Raw genomic sequence first — 17,032 nt, 5'->3', positions numbered from 1 at the left:
GGGTAGTGAAATTTGTTAATTTGTGGAGATCGCAAAAGTGATCTTCTATGAGTCCACTTTGACTGTACCAGGATTTTCCTCTCACTGAGGATTGAAAACATTGTGACAATTCTAACATTATTGGAGGGCTCCTACCTGACCTCACAAGATGAACTTGAAATCGAAATGGTTAAAGAAACAGTTGCATAGTTTAGTACAGTGAAGAAAGTGAGTATTTGAACACCCTGCTATATTGCAAGTTCTCCCACTTATAAATCATGGAGGGTCCTGAAATTTTCATCGTAGGTGCATGTCCACTGTGAGAGAGATAATCTAAAAAGAAAAATCCAGAAATCACAATGTTTGATATTTTTAAAAGATTAAACGATTTGTGTGATACAGCTGCAAATAAGTATTTGAACACCTGAGAAAACCAATGTTAATATTTGGTAGTCTTTGTTTGCAATTACAGAGGTCAAACGTTTCCTGTAGTTGTTCACCAGGTTTGCACACACCGCAGGAGGGATTTTGGCCCACTCCTCCACACAGATCTTCTCTAGATCAGACAGGTTTCTGGGGTGTCGCTGAGAAACACAGAGTTTAAGATCCCTCCAAAGATTTTCTATTGGGTTTAGGTCTGGAGACTGGCTAGGCCATGCCAGAACCTTGATATGCTTCTTACAGAACCACTCCTTGGTTTTCTTGGCTGTGTGCTTCGGGTCACTGTCATGTTGAAAGACCCAGCCACGACCTATCTTCAATGCTCTGACTGAAGGAAAGAGGTTGGTCCCCAAAATCTCACAATACATTGCTGTGGTCATCCTCTCCTTAATACACTGCAGTTGTCCTGTCCCATGTGCCCCCCCTCCCCCCAAGCATGATGCTACCACCCCCATGGTTCACAGGAGGGATGGTGTTCTTGGGATGGAACTCATCATTTGTCTTCCACCAAATACGGTTAGTGGAATTATGACCAAAAAGTTCAATTTTGGTCTCATCTGACCACAAAACTTTCTCCCATGACTTCTCTGTGTCATCCAAATGGTCATTGGCAAACTTAAGTGAGGCCTTGACATGTGCTGGTTTAAGCAGGGGAACCTTCCGTGCCATGCATGATTTCAAACCATGACGTCTTAGTGTATTACCAAATGTCACCTTGGAAACGGTGGTCCCAGCTCTTTTTTAGGTCATTGACAAAGTCCTGTCGAGTAGTCCTGGGCTGATTCCTCACCTTTCTAAAGATCATTGAGACCCCACGAGGTGATATCTTGCATGGCGCTCCACTCCGATTGATATTGACAGTCCTGTTTAGCTTCTTCCATTTTTTAATGATTGCTCCAACAGTGGAGCTTTTTTCACCAAGCTGGTTGGCAATGGAGAAAACATACCTACATACAGTACTGGAAAAAAAGTGAAAAAGAACTGTGAAATGGAGAATAGACTTCATATATTAATATAAAGTCAGAGAACCAAAATTCAAATTTTAGTTGTAAATATAAGTGCTTTTGCTCAGTCAGCAAAGAAGGCCTTGCTGGTCCTGAAGACTGCCAACAAAGACAATATAAATGGAGGAATTCTGACATTCTGATGACTCGACAATAACAAAAAACATCAGCAAAATCTATTTTATGAAAAATGCTGGTGAGTTCAAGACAGTTATACCTAATGTCTTCAGCTACTCCTTATCTTCATCGTGATTATACAGTGTATATTTTGAGTAATTTTTTACATCAGTATTGTCACCACTATGGGGATATGGAGAGTAAAATGCCACTGCTGCTAATTCAACCTCAACATTGGGACTTCCACATCTTTAGCCATCATCCCAGCAGAAAATCCTGTTGGTCCCCACCCCCCACCCCCACCCCACCAACGTCTTACAGGCTCCAGCAGCAAACCATCCCAGTGGCGTATTTGTGTCATGTGGGCCACGTGCAAACAGCTGGAGTGACTCCAGGGTCTGTAGTGACCCCTGATGGCACCATGCCCGAGCCACAGCTGGCCTGCATCTTAATCCAGATGTGGAAGGAGCTCAAAATTAGTGTAGTGAGACTCCCAAAGCTCCATGTGCAGCACGGTGAGAGTGGCAAAGCTCAGTCAGCCCTCTTAATTACAACGGCTGGCACCTATGAGTATGTTTCCCACACCACCCTCACCCCCCCCCGCTCCAAATTTTTGTCTAATACTTTTAAGACGGTGCAATAGTGTCCTTCAGTTCCCTTTTCCATCACACAGTGTTCTCAAAGTTAAACTGTGAAATAAAAGCAAATCTACTTTGTCACTAAATGACAACACAACCTCGACTTTGACATTTGCAGTTTTGCTCTGATAATCACCTGTTCCACAAAGTTACATTATTTATTTTGCCCAGAAAGTGTGAGGCATTTTTGTCAATTAAAATGTAACTGATGCAATAAATGTCACTCATTGCCAATCAATAAACAATTTATATGCTCTTTTAGTCCACTAGATGGTGGTGACTACCCATACAAAGATGGGAAGGAACACAGTCTCAAAAGCTAATTAAAAGGATGAATTCAATAGACTTGGTGAAAATGTCTTTCTTTGGTAGGACATAACACAAAATGACAGAACCTAGTATGACTATTTAATATTTATTACGTTTTGCAGTATATTTTGATGATAATATACAGTAATATCGAAGCCTTGTCATTTTATTTGATGTATTGTGACGCAGACACCAGTGCCAGTGATTGCAAAGAGGAAATTGTCAATGTATTCTACTTTTACTTTGGAGGTTCCACTTCTGCAATGCTTTGGTACAAAAGCAGTTCCTCAAAGTTCGACTGCAAACTTTACATACTTGTCAGCATGTCTTTCCACTGCTATGAATCACAATCCATCTATCCATTTCTGAGCCGCTTATCCTCGCAAGGGCCGCGGGAGTGCTGGAGCCTATACCAGCTATCTTTGGGCAAGAGGCGGGGTACACCCTGATTGGTTGCCAGCCAATCGCAGGCCACATCAAGGGCATATGGACGTTCGCACAACCAATCTGAATGTGGATGGTGGACTTGAAGGCATTCGACTGTGTCCCTTGAAGAAGTCTGTGGTGGGTACTTCCTGATACGGGCTGTTCGGTCCCTGTATGACTGGTGTCTGAATTTGGTCCGCACTGCTGGGACTATCTCGGACTTGTTTCCCTTGAGGGTTGGACTCCGCCAAGGCTGCATGATGTGGCTGGGGAGAAGAGAAGTCCCTACTAAAGCTACTACCCCCTCAACCCAACCTGGGATAAATTGTAGAAGACGGAACGTGCCCCAAAAGTCTTTCTCCAATGTATTTATTTTTTGACAGTATGTTGTTTAATGTATTATTTGAACAGAGTGAACAAAATACTGCATTTGAATGCAGATGGCTTATCTTTGGTTTGGAAGTTTTTGTTACCATGTAATACATATCCTTGCCCATGGCTTGGCAATTGGAATTGGAGCAGGATTACATAATTACTGGCTGGCAACAAGTGCAGCCCGAACGGCTTAGAGTTCAGTTTTTTAATCAGTGGCGGTAAGAGCGGGTCTTCCGCTGTGTTGTTTGCCAAGAATAGATTTTTTTTTTTTGGAGAAGGTTGCCATGGATAGGTGAACTCCTACCACTCATACGTGAAGTAGGGTGATGGCAATAATACTTGTCAAACTAGGGCTGAACTCCAGTTGGGTGTACAAAAATTTCTTGCTAGGCAGAAATTTTGGAAGCTCCTCCAATCTGACTTGTCACGTCGTGGCCAAAGGAATGCCATGCTCATAAAAAGAGAAAAGTCTAAACTATCAAATGTCGATGGGCTCATGTCTGTCCGAATGACACCTGAAACAAAATTAAAAAAGGAAGTTTATTGTGACCTTTGGGGTTGGTTGTGATTACTTCTCACTTCTGCTGCTTCTTTCACCTCTGTCACTGGTGCAAGGACAGAGGAGGAGCAGACTGAGCAGGAGTCAGCGCTAACATAATCTTCTCTGTTTAATTAGAGTGAGTGTAGTGGGCAAAAAAAAAAGAAAAAAAAACACCACCACCGAAGACACATTACACCAACCATCTGGTGTGGGAGAAGGCCCACTCCTACCGGCTTCAGCCATCATTAGACCTATACAAACTCATACATGACAGCAATTTACGCAACCTGTCACGTTCAATACAGACGCGGCAGTTTATTGTTTAGCAGTGTTGTGACGAGGGCAAGGCTCATGTGCTTTGGCTTGTCACTACTATGTTGTCATGTCACCCTAATATGCCCAGGACACAGATGTCCACACTGCAATAAGAGCTGATAAAACATAGTGTGATGTGATCATGCGAAAGCCCTGTATTGGTTCAAAATAATCGTGATATTACGCTCATTTCATCTTAAACTGCAAGGTCACTTGTACGATAGAGAATGGATTTAAATGTACCAGATGGTGGCAGTGTAACCACAGGAGTAAGAAAAATATTCCCCAACCCCTCCCTATTGCCTTTGCTACATCTGCATATAGGTATATGCAACATCATGACCACAGAAAGAACATCCTTAGCTGCACTTTGTCCAATCTGGTAATTTTACCAAAATATAAGAAAACTGATGGATGGATACATTAAATGTACAAACATAAGGCATTCACAGTCCAGGTTAAAATAAGACTGTTTAACGACAGCTTTACATCCTCATATGTCTCCAGGGCATCTTTTGACACCCACTTAAACACATCCGGCAGTTATGGATCTGAACATTTTGACTGTCGTACTGAGAGGTGGTGCCTGTGGCCTTTCATCTGCAAACCAGCAACAAATTCCATCAACAACTAATTGATACCGGTACAGGCTGCATCGCCATGTACCAGTAATAAATGTTATTCAGAAGACAAGATGGCATACTGAAAATTTCAATACCTAAATTCAAGATTCAATGTTTTATAAGGTGTGACTTTTGGGAGTAAACTCTCCAGACTCACAGGTGGTATTCCTGCAAAGGCAGCTGAGATTGCCTGTCCATATGTCAAAGTAAGCAATTGGTTAAAGTAAAAGCTTGTTCTTCAGGTTTTGATAGAAATGGAGAGAACAGTTCAATATTTGCTAAGAGTGCTGCTGATATAGGAATTGGAGGAATTGCTTGTTGATTATTTATGTGTAAAAATGGAGCAGTGTTTGGTGTCTTAAGAAGCACAGCATGATGTCGGCTCTGGGAAGCTGAGCTCCACTAAGGTACAACTCATACGAGAACCTATTTTCTGCCAAGTACGACATTTACAGATTAAAACAGATGTTCAGCACATCCAGAGAGCTTCTCACACCTCATTAAAAATATCACTCAATGCTGTAAATGACTATCGATTAATTGTCCATTTTAACTACAGTCGATCAGTGAAATGTAGTCAAATTCCCACTTCAGGCATGAATACTGCAAATTTAAATGCTGAGACTAAGTAATTAATAAGCTTGAAATTGGTGCCACTGGAGACATGAGGTTTTCTTCAGCATCAATAAAGTATCTACCTATACCTAAATACATTCAACTAGGAAAACCGTGGTCGCTTAACAAATTGGAAATCTAAAACGTTTTATTGGAGAGCTCCAGATTGAAGGTCGTTTGTCTTTCATTACTTTAATCTACCAAATGACCTTCACGCTCTTTTTTTTTTTTGAAGCAGCTCTCCATCTCGTGTCATCTGGCATGCTCATGCAAACTCAAAAAGTCCAAACAGTGTCAATAGAAATTGATGCATCTCAAAACCTTGAAAATATCATGGCTGCTTCTTCTGATCATTTGCCATACCCAGGGTGGTAATTTATTGAACACTATCTAATACCACTGAAGAAAAAAAAAAGGAAAAAAAACTCCACAACCAGCAAAGGCTCATGCACATTTTTGCATGTATCTGTGATCAAGGTCATTGGAATCATGAAATACAACACAATAAATACTCAGCAGAATCTTGGTGGACTTCGAACAATGGCAGGCAAGCATATGCCATCCAACCAGCCTTTAAACTGGCTTTCCTATTTCCTATTGAGTCAGAAACTGGCGTTTGGGTTTTGCGAGCGGGCACCCAGAGACTATGACTGATGTTCAAAAGTTTGGATGCCAAAAAAGGCACAAACTGTTACGGTTTGAAAAGAGAGGACAGCAGATCATTGCATGCTGAGCTGGGAAAAATACTTCTGTCTGAGCGTTGAATCATGTTGTTCCAAACTGGGACACAGCCAGCCACCTCCGTGTAGAAGTTTGGGAGTGGGTACACAAACAAATAAATGGACGGATGCAGCCCACAGTGGGACTCTCAATGACGGGTGTTATCCTTCTTGTCACCATCGGAAGAAGGTATTTCTATCCATCCATCCATTTTCTTTGCCCCTTATCCCCACGAGGGTCCCGGAGAGCGCAGGAGCGTATCCCAGCTGTCAGGAGGCAGGGTACATGCTAAACTGGTTGCCAGCCAATCGCAGGCCACATGGAGCCAAACAGCCAGACTCACAATCACACCAAGGGGCAATTTAGAGTGTCCAATTAATGTTGCATGTTTTTGGGATGTGGGAGGAAACCACCGGAGTGCCCGGAGAAAACCCACGCAGGCACGGGGAGAACATGCAAACTCCACACAGGCAGGGCCAGGATCGAACCCTCAGAAGTGTGAGGGCAACGCTTTACCAGCTGAGCCGCCATGCCGGCAAGAAGTTACATGTGAAACTGAATTCCATGATGAGAAGATCGATAACATGACCAAATCTCTGGACACATCTAAGCCCAGACAGTGTTATGCCCACATCAATAAATGCTCTGTGGCCTTACACAATATGCTTTTGGAACATATTTGGCGATAGAAGGCAAGAAGTCAACATTGTAAAACCCGAAGATAAATTTAGCCACTGAGAGCTCACAGTACTGGAGGCAAACCCAATTTATTTGTATTGCGCATTTCATACACAAGGTAACACAATGTACTTTACGTGATTAAAAGCATTTAAATATAAAGAAATAAAACATTTAAAACAGTGGAAATACTTTGAAATGCTTGAAGAAAAAAAAAAAGTGTAACCTGGATTTAAAAACACTGACACTTTGGGCTGTCATCATCTCCGGACTTTAGAATTGGAGTTATATGCTCTGACCTCTTTGTTCTGGTTAGAACCCAAGATGCAGCATTCTGAATGAGCTGCAGCTATTTAATGCTCTTTTTGGAGAGTCCAGTCAGAAGACCATTACAATAGTCAAGTCTACTTGACATAAAAGGCGTCAGCCCTGATGGTTGAGGCACAGCACAGATTTTCACATTTTGCAACTCAGCTGAAGGAGAGTGAAATGGTCATGATTAATTCATAGACGATATGATCATACGTACGGACATTTATATGCAGGTTTCAGTTTCCTTTTCTATAAAATGTAAGAGAATTTAAAATCGATACCAGAGCTCTACAATGTTGAAGTGCCGCAGTATGTGAAAGAACTTAGCAGGCCTTATCAGACCACTAGAACACTGTGTTCTCAGAATTCTGGCCTTCTTGTGATTCTCACAATGTCTGAACGAGAGATATAGCCTTCAGCTAGCAGCCGCCCACGTTGTTAAGACATCTTATTAATTCACTCCATGCGTCACCCTTTTTGTATTTAGGAGAGGACCATCTGGTTGGACAAAAAAACTCCCTTTGCTGTGAACCCTCCTTTGGTAATGATGGCTATACTACTCTAATCGCTGCCACTACTTGCATTGTTTTCTCAGCCTTCTGCTGATTCTTCTCTCGCTCTCAACCCACCAATCGAGATGGCAGCCTCACAGTCATGGTTCTGGAGAATTACTGCTCTGATATTGGCTCAGTCAATTTGTCTACATGCAATTAACACCCCAGCCAAAATGGAAATATTGATCTGGCAATGGTCATTTGAAAGTCCTGGCGAACCACAGACACACCAAACTAATAACCTCAAATGAATCACTCGTTAATTTCTTTCCTCTGAACTTGCAGTGTCTCTTCAGAAAAAAAGACAAGCTTTGATCTCCCACATCATTCCCAAGTGCCAAAGTATTCTGCATCTCATCTGCTAATTATGCTCAACGATCCTCTTTTGAAACACTCAGATTTTATGAAACAGACCTAATTCAAATGCTTTTTGAAAAAAGAAAAAGAGCAAAAAAAAAGTCTAATCTGTCAGCAGGTTGATGGGAACACTTAATTGTGTTCACAAGTGCTGAGAAAATTGCTTCTGCTTCCAAATGATGGGAACACAGATGTGGAAAGAGACTTTTCAACAATCTTCAATAATGACCTTTACTGTACCTACACACTGTCAGATCGCTCCAAGTCTGGGGTGAATACTGGCAGAGGTAAAACGTGTCACCCAGCAGGTCAGTGTCATCTTTGCAGGTGGACAACTTGTGCAACACCTGACAAAGACTAGGTTTTGCCGTAGAGGCCTTGTGAACCTCCGCTCCAATGGACAAACAACAGCCTCATTCACAGTACCTCTGCTGACCTCATTGTCTCTTTGTGAAGGGAAACTCCACAGTTGCATTCTGTTTAATAGTCCAGCACCGGGCACTCGCCTGACAGTCTCCTGTCGCTCAGCCACGGACCTCCAGATGAGCTCGCAAACAAAATGGTAAGAAAAGACACTCATTGTCACTTTTGCTCTGATGTCCATGTGTGGATTTATACTCATATCACATCACGTTATCACATCTCGCATGTTTGACAATGGAATTGCATGCATAATTCCCTTAAGATGAACTGTACATTCCTGTGGCCAGGAACATGTTTACGGACACTAAAGTGCTATTTTCACAAGGGAGCAGACAGTGGTGACAGTCATTTAGATGAAATGTAAGTGCCTTCCCTGTAGGTAGCTTTATTGTATTATGCACTGCCACACTGTAAACATGCTGCTCACAATGGAGAAGCAAGCCTTTGTTGAAAACCCCATGACCTGAATGCTACTCAGATCATAATGAACAGATACCACTGATAGTAAGATGAGGCGCAGATGGTCTGTGATGTACCTAATGTTATCCCGATAGAGTCCTGATGGAGACGCATTATCAGTCATTGAGAACCCGGCAGCCGTCAGCCATCCTTTTCCTTCTGATAAGACAGCAGTAGTCGAACAAAGCGAAGGAGTGCAGAGCAGCTTGAAAAGGTTTCATAACACAACACATGGTAAGTGTCAGTTATAACATCTAAACACCATTTCATAATCTTAAGCATCTTTGAATTAATCAAATCCGGACTATCAAACTGTAATAACGCCGTACAGTATATCAACATTTCCGTGAAGGAAACACTGAGGAACTCTATTCACAAAGAAATGTGAATAACCCCGTCTGTGTTGTTCATGTGATTCCTGTACCCCAAATTCTGCCTTGGCTGGGCTGTCAGAGAGCTGTCTTTGTGGTTTTAATGGCATACAACAGCGCCTCCAAGGTACTGTGTAGCACTTAAGACAGAGCTTAATGAAGAACTCTTTGAATATCATTTGAAACTGAACATTACTGACATTTAAAAGTTGGGACAGCTTTTATTGGATTTCATGAGACTGGGCAGATGTTGTAACTCAACAAAAAAAGTTCACTAATAGCAATGAAATGCAAAACCTAGCACTGCTTAATTACTTTGTTAGATTTTTTTTATGTTTTCCTAATTGCTTATAATGTTAAGTACGAGAACTCGGATACCCATAGTGAAGCAGCACAAAAGTTTATGAAATGCCAGATGGTGATGGCTTGCAAGCGAAGAGAGTCCTTGTAATTTGTGTCTAGTGCACATGCATATCGAACGCAGCCAAAATGTATCAATTTGTCGCTCTAGCTCACAGGCTGGTGAGGCTGCTGGCATCCGTGTGTGCACTTGGACTCTTGGGAGGCTTGGCTGTCAGCGTCTGGTTCCTAGGTGAGCATTGTGTGTATGATAAATAAGCAGTGACTTATTTTAGTCATGTCCAAATTTAGCTCTGTCCAGTGCAGCCCACCTGGTCTGGACGACATAAAACCAGCCTTCAATTGACACACACAATAAGTCTATTATGGTACATGTTTTTGATTGCAGCATAGCAATACAGAGTGGGCCAATCAGCGGTAGTTATTGCTGAAAAAGTGATAATATTGCTAAACGTGACAATCCAGTTAAAGTGCAATATTGACACTTGCTATAAAAGCCAGCATTTTCCCGCTGTTATTTAATGTTGCTTTTCTGTATAAATGGCACCAAATGAGGGGGAATTGAAATCAATCTAGCTAGTTTGCCGTCGTATCAGAGCTCTTACAGAGGATGAATGCCGCTTCCGTGTATCCATAATACTAATATGAGCACGTCATACGTCACACTAAACGTCATGTATGCTTATGTTGCCATGTATGTTGCCGGGGTGCAGTGTTGCTGTGTGACAGCACAGATATCGCAATATCCTGTTCAAATGGATTTTGGTGTTAGAAATTGCAGATTATTCTGCAATTTTGCAGGCAATTCAGTGATGCTCTATCAATATTTTAATAACCATAACAAATCTAAAATGTTGCTTGTGAAACGAGTGTTAACACAATCCTGACTCTTAGTCTTATTAATTAAGTCCATCATGTTTCATCACTCAGTCAAATTTCTCCTGAGGCCGTCGTCCCCTCACAGCGCAGTGGGGCTAGGGGACACAAAGGAGACAGCTTTCTGCAACGTGACAGACGAGGTTTATATTGCTGACCCCAGGAAAGGTCTGTGTCAGTTCCCTTTCTTCGCTGCTAATTGGAGGGAAAATTCTACTCCATTGCTAATGAAAGAAGAAAGGGAGAGTGAAGTTGTTTATTGTTATTCTTTGCAGTTGAGGTCACAGTTTAGCTCTGAAGTGAATTTGAGCCGAAAATTACCATTCAAAAGTTGATTTTTTTGTTGTTGCTGTTTTTATTCTGGAAACTTGCCCATTGACTGGCATGAAAAGACAGTGTAATTATCTGTGCTTATTTGACTATATTAGCATAGATTTTTTTTTTTTTTTCCCAGAGGCGGGGGAGTTGTTTTGTTTTCCACAATCACTTGTCACTGGCACACAGTTAATTAAATGTTGGCCTGTAGCCTGCCTCGGGAGAGATTTTCAATCAATCAGGTTCAGTGTTTTACAGGATCAGCCCTGAGAACTCTCTGCTGGAGATCCAGCTGGGAAAGCTGCCCACCTGGCTGCCAGTGTGCTATGAGCGGTGGAACTCATCACTGGGAACACTGGTCTGCAGGCAGCTGGGTTATCTAAGGTTCCTCTGGCTCCAGACACTGTGCTCCCACTACTGCACTCAGTCATGCACAGACTCCCTAATTTACCAGTCAAACCTGAAAATGCCTCAAGATTTAATTAAGATCTTACCATTTTTTTTCAATGAGTGAAAGATCATACCAAATTGTGAAGCACTATACCCCATTTGAACTGGACCATTTTTCTAGCAGCAGTGAGTTTCAGCACGCCTGCATCCGCAAACCTTGAAAGTTTTGTTCTTCCATGAATTCTCTGAGGTTAGGCTCAATTCTTTCTAAAACACTGACATCCAACAGCCTCCATTAAGTGAATATCCGCAATTTAGAAATACCTATAGAAATATGAAAAAAAGTTTGTTTGTTTTTTTTAAATGCAAATTTTAAAAATTGTTTTAGGATCTTAGAACGCTTAAAATCACACATTTAAACAATACATATACATATGGTTGATGGTTTGAACATGTCCAGAGGTGAGAGAGTGAGTATATTGGTAGAAGGGTGCTGAGGATGGACCTGCCAGGCAAAAGAGCGAGAGGAAGACCAAAGAAAAGGTTGATGGATGTTGTGAGGGAGGACATGGAGACTGTAGGTGTTAGAAAGGAATATGCACGGGATACGCTTAGATGGAAAAAGATGACACACACTGTGGCGACCCCTAACGGGACAAGCCGAAAGGAAAAGAAGAATAGACACAGAATGCAAGAGAAATTAATTTTAAAAATGGCTAATATGTAAAAAAATAACATATACAGCACAAAATATAAGCATTCCAGAGAGACTACCTGTACTATCAATTTCCTGAACTACTTAGAAAAAAAAAATCACATTAATAATAAACCTAAAGAATACAGGAAGGTTTATGTATTTCATTTCAGGGTCAAACTGTCACCTCGAAAAAACATTTTAAAAAGTAACTGTTACACATGTAAAACACGCAAAGGTCAGATGTTATTAATGTCTCATGCGTAACATTTTTCAAAGCCAAAGGCAATCTAAACATCAAAGTCTAAAGTTTTGTGCAACTTCAAAGACATAGCTTTGTAAATAGTGTTGTTGAACATGCCACAAACATTACTGCCATAGGTGATAACCCCAAAATACTATTTGTACAAAGCCCCATTATAGTTTACAGAAAGATACACAATTCCAATTTCATTACTGAGTCTTAATCATCTGACCATTTTCTATTGGGTTTATTTTCATTAGGGTGACAGGTGAACTGGAGCCTATCTTGGTTTACTTTGGTGTGAGAAGTGGGGTACAGTCTGCACCACCCAACCAATCTCAGGGCACATACTACAGTAGATAGACTAGTATTCACACTCACATTCAGTCCAATAGACAATTGAGAGTCTTCAATTAACCTAAGGAGCATGTTTTTTTTGGAACGTGGAAGAAAGATTGAATACCGGCAGTCACTGAATCATCGCATAAAGTATTTGCATATAATCTTGTAATTACAGACTGGCCAAGCACAAAGGTGTGAATCTGACCGATATTGGGCCCAACTACACAGAAGGCTTTCTTCAGATAAACTCAGAAGAACGGGGAACTCTGGAAAACATGTGGCAGTTCAGGTAACAGTCAGCAGGCATCTTAGCCTAAAGTGTTGTTGGTTGTATTTCAAACTTCACCGGTTGGCTTTCATTTAGGCGGAGTTGCATCACTGACAAGGTTATCGCCTTGCAATGTTTTGGTGAGGCCATCACAGTGTGACTGATAAGCTTCATGATTTTTTGTCCTCTCTAAATTTCCTTCCTTTCTTCACAGAATGTGGCACACGAGCAAAGCTGACCAGGATAATCGGAGGGGCGGAGGCCGCACTGGGACGGTGGCCGTGGCAGGTCAGCCTTTACTACAGCAACCGCCACACCTGCGGCGGCTCCATCATCACCAGCCAATGGATCGTCACAGCTGCTCATTGTGTGCACAAGTACGAACGGGCTGACCTTTGCAGCATTGATAGTTCAGAGGTTACAACAACTGCAAAACAGCTGCGGAACACACAGCGCAGGTGACAACTCTCCCTTTCACGGTTTGACTTCGCTTTCATGCTTTCAAAATGTCAGCTACAGGCTACCGCAGGTGTCTAGCTGGGCAGTCTACACAGGAGTGGTGACACGCAACTTGGCCAAAATGATGGCGCGCATGGGGCACACTGTGGAGAAGATAGTCTACAACAAGAACTACAACCATGTGAGCCATGACAGCGACATCGCCATGATGAAATTGCGGACACCCCTCAATTTCTCAGGTTCGTACGGAAACCAGTGTTTTATTATACAGGTATTTCTTTCTTTAATTGAAAGTACTTCCTCATGGATTTTCTGTGACATGCCTGTGTCAAATTACCCCAAGGATCAAGAATTACAGGACATGGTACACATGTGGGGGGAGCCCCGGGGTCGGTGCTGCAGGGCTGGGTGGGGCGACCCTCTTTGTCTGTGTTTGCCCTGCCTAATAGGCCCGACCTCCAGGAGCCGTGCCTCTTAATCACTCACCTAGTACATACAAAATATTTTTTTCAGTAGTTACTTTTGCACACACATACACACGTACACACATAGGGTAGGACTACCTGGGACCCACCCATTTCATATGTCCGCAAATATTAAGTTACTAAATATAATTATAAGATAGAAATAGTTGATTGATTTCACATTTGATTGGTGGGCAGGCACTCAACAGACACAGCTATTTGTATACAAAGCCATTAAAATGTCAATGTTCAACAAAACTCAAAATAATTCAGTCTCAGCAACAAAAACCTTTATTTATCCCTGCTGGGAACTTTAGGGACCCAAGACAATTACAGAGAACTAAAAGTAATATCTATTGTAGTTTAAGTCACAAAAATGTTGAGCATTTTACTATATTTCACTTTTTCATAAATCCAGACACTAGAAGTTACACAAAAAGTAGTGCATTGAGTACGTAATGAAGGGACACCAAAATGAGCGATGTGCCAATACATATATACATATACATACACACACAGTATGTAAGGGTATGTCAAGCTAAAATGAAGAGATCAGCAGTAAGAAATGCTGCTTTGTGATGACCACTATTGCAATTTTAGCCTCAAGTACTCCTCAAATAGAAGGAAAGTAATAATTCTATTGAACGGTGTTATATAACACAATTACAATACACAAAAATCTCACTTGCGCATACAGTATAGTGTAGTGGTTCACAAACTTTTCTTGCAGTTCCCCCTTTAAGGAGGCGAAATTTTGAGTGACACCCCTGAACCCCCTCACCACCCCCCCACTCCTAAACCCCCCACCCATCCTCCTCCCTAACTAACATTATTCCTTGGGAATCAACAAAAATGTGAACAGGAGCTGTGCCATTAACATGACATTTTAGTGAAAAATAATTCAAGGAAAATCCTTAATAAGAACAGTTAACTTTAAATTATAAAGAAGAGTGAACATTGGAATTATGTGAAAAAAAATATCTGCGATAACTAATATACATAAAGGGTTGGGGTTTATAGAAACTGCATATAAACAAACAAACATTTGCCACATAGGTATAGTCACAAAACCATTAAAACGATCCAAAACATGCCTTAAAGCTGGCCAAATTTGAATATATTAAACACCATCTGCGCATTAAAAAGCATTTGGGATTTGTTAGTCAGAAGCCATACATTTTAATATCGCTTATTTTTTATTTTTATTTATTTTGTGAATGTTGTTGGATTATATACTGTGTAATTTATGCTGCCTCTTGGCTTTGGAAAAATAGATTTTATCCCTCAATAAGATTGTAAATTGTGAAATAAAGGATTAAATACAAAATGAGGCCTGCCCTCGAGTTGCTGGACTGTGATGTGAGACTTATCAAACCAATGACCCTGAAAATGGGTTCGCTGAAGTCAACTACTGCCTCACGATTGGTAGTGTGACGCTGCGCTTAAGGTTTATAAACAGTTAACTTTCCTATGTGTGTGTTATTTGGGGAACACAAAAACACACAACTTCAAGCATAATCGACAACAGTATGCAAATAGTCCAGAGTGATAAAACGGTGAGTGCACAAAAAAATGTTGAAGTGTGCCAACTGAGCTGTGCACAATTGGCAGGATGTTCATGAGAGAACCTGCCTTGGTCTTAAATTGAGAAAATGCTAAAACTTGGTAATCTATGGGTGGAAGCTGCCTAAACAACTTTGAGGACTATCATCTTTTACCATGATGAATAGAAATATGTTGTATAAAATTACCCTCTTAATCTCTTTTGTTCCATGTAAAATTAGATACAGTTCGCCCAGTGTGTCTGCCTCAGTATGACTACAACCCTCCTGGAGGTACGCAGTGCTGGATCTCTGGCTGGGGATACACACAACCAGATGGTGGTAAATAAGGCCCCACTCGAAAACAAACATCTGCTGCAGAGGGGAGTGCATCTAGAGCAGTGGTGGTGTATGTCTGTCTCTCTCTTTCTCCCTCTCTCTAAGTTCACTCATCTGACACCCTGAAAGAGGCCCCCATTCCTATCATAGGCACCAACAAATGCAACAGCTCCTGCATGTACAATGGCGAGATCACATCGCGGATGCTCTGTGCCGGATACACCGAGGGAAAAGTGGATGCGTGTCAGGTCAGGTGCACATTTCCGGCCGTACCTTGTTTTGATGTTTTCAAGACTGTGTGGACTGGATCAGTCGGTCGAGGATGACGTGTATCCAACGCCGTCCACCCAGGGAGATAGCGGTGGGCCTTTGGTGTGCCAGGATGACAACGTATGGAGGCTGATGGGGGTCGTCAGCTGGGGGAATGGCTGCGCCGAGCCAAACCACCCCGGAGTTTACACGAAGGTGTCCAAATTCCTCGAGTGGATCTATGAGACAATGGAGGTAAATCCATTCAGTCAGATATTAATGATATTCACATTACAAACAAAATAAACTGCATTTCACAGTCAGACCAGGCAATTTTTTTTTCATTAATTCAAATTGTCAACAATTTTTTAATAATTCTTTTTGTACCTGCCATAGTTCATAGTCCTTGCCGATGTGCATTGCTTATATTAATTATTATTAATTTGGTGAACTGAGTTTTTCTTTTATGGCCATATGGCCCAGCCCAAGTTGCAGTTCTGTTTGTAAAATGCAAATACAAAACATAAATGTTATGCAGAAGCTTCAGGAATAACCATGACAAAAAAAGATTTTGAATGTCACCATTTTGTTTCCTGATTGCAGCTGTTTATCTTTGCAGATTTACTGAGGTGGGAGTGTGATGCAAGAGCACCAGAAATGGTGGACATTTTGACTACAAATATTGCTTATCTAATGTAAAGATACAATCAGATATAGACAGGGTGGGTCAAAAATAGGTATGAACATATTTGTTTAAAGCCATTTTAATAGTTGTTTTTTTAACTTATTTGCCCCTTAGCATCTGGGTCTTCGTGAGCTCCTTCCTTCCCAGAAATTTAGTTTTGATTACTGCAGTACATCCTTATGTCACTGAAACCTAATTTTCTTTCTTCACTCCCTCACATGTTTTCATTTCTGCATATTTCTGTCACTTAAACCTTCCTCAGACCTGATTTTGTTTTAATCCCCATTTTTCTCATGTACCCATCATTCATCCTCCCTTTCCTCCTCTAGACCCACTTTTTATTTCATCCTTTTTTAAATTTTTGCTGAAAACAGCTTTTCTGCTTTCCTTCCTTCGGTACCTGTCCAACACTTAAGAATTCATTGTCTTTTATTTTTATGACAAAAATGATTTGCTATAATGGCTGTATCTACCTGTATTAAGATGATAATTTAAAAGCGTTTTCATGTTTGTGTCCAACCCTCAATATAAAAATGTACTGTTTGTGTT

At 41.2% G+C, this 17,032-nt stretch overlaps 1 protein-coding gene and 1 long non-coding RNA gene across 7 annotated transcripts in view; one reads left to right on the top strand and one right to left on the bottom strand.

The window, feature by feature from the left end:
- LOC133505039 (uncharacterized) overlaps positions 1-17,032 on the bottom strand; it is a 106,025-nt gene that overhangs the window by 88,191 nt on the left and 802 nt on the right. For 4 of the 6 annotated variants that reach the window (XR_009796130.1, XR_009796133.1, XR_009796129.1 and 1 more), the window contains exon 2: positions 15,823-16,037. This is a non-coding gene — a long non-coding RNA (uncharacterized LOC133505039). Of the gene's footprint in view, positions 1-8,957; positions 9,092-13,670; positions 13,692-15,822; positions 16,038-17,032 lie in introns of those variants that run through there. The other 2 variants (XR_009796131.1, XR_009796134.1) reach the window with 2 other exon arrangements.
- Positions 8,402-16,995, top strand: tmprss5 (transmembrane serine protease 5). Its single transcript, XM_061827900.1, has 13 exons — positions 8,402-8,566; positions 8,982-9,120; positions 9,769-9,849; positions 10,548-10,661; positions 11,057-11,192; positions 12,654-12,767; positions 12,843-12,886; positions 12,961-13,123; positions 13,260-13,444; positions 15,454-15,552; positions 15,655-15,797; positions 15,901-16,053; positions 16,418-16,995. The coding sequence occupies exons 1-13, from the start codon at positions 8,564-8,566 to the stop codon at positions 16,424-16,426; spliced, it is 1,383 nt and encodes a 460-aa protein (XP_061683884.1). The 5' UTR covers positions 8,402-8,563; the 3' UTR covers positions 16,427-16,995.

This window comes from Syngnathoides biaculeatus, chromosome 8 (genome assembly GCF_019802595.1).
Source record: "Syngnathoides biaculeatus isolate LvHL_M chromosome 8, ASM1980259v1, whole genome shotgun sequence".
Lineage (NCBI taxonomy): Eukaryota > Metazoa > Chordata > Actinopteri > Syngnathiformes > Syngnathidae > Syngnathoides > Syngnathoides biaculeatus.
Note: the sequence above shows the minus strand (reverse complement) of the source record. Positions and strands in the feature narration are given on the sequence as shown.

Bases quoted from the DNA above. Each gene is read 5' to 3' on its own strand.
- tmprss5 (XM_061827900.1), top strand. The intron at 11,193-12,653 runs GTTCCTCTGGCT...TTGTAATTACAG, and splicing joins AGGCAGCTGGGTTATCTAAG to ACTGGCCAAGCACAAAGGTG. The intron at 15,798-15,900 runs GTCAGGTGCACA...CCGTCCACCCAG, and splicing joins GAAAAGTGGATGCGTGTCAG to GGAGATAGCGGTGGGCCTTT.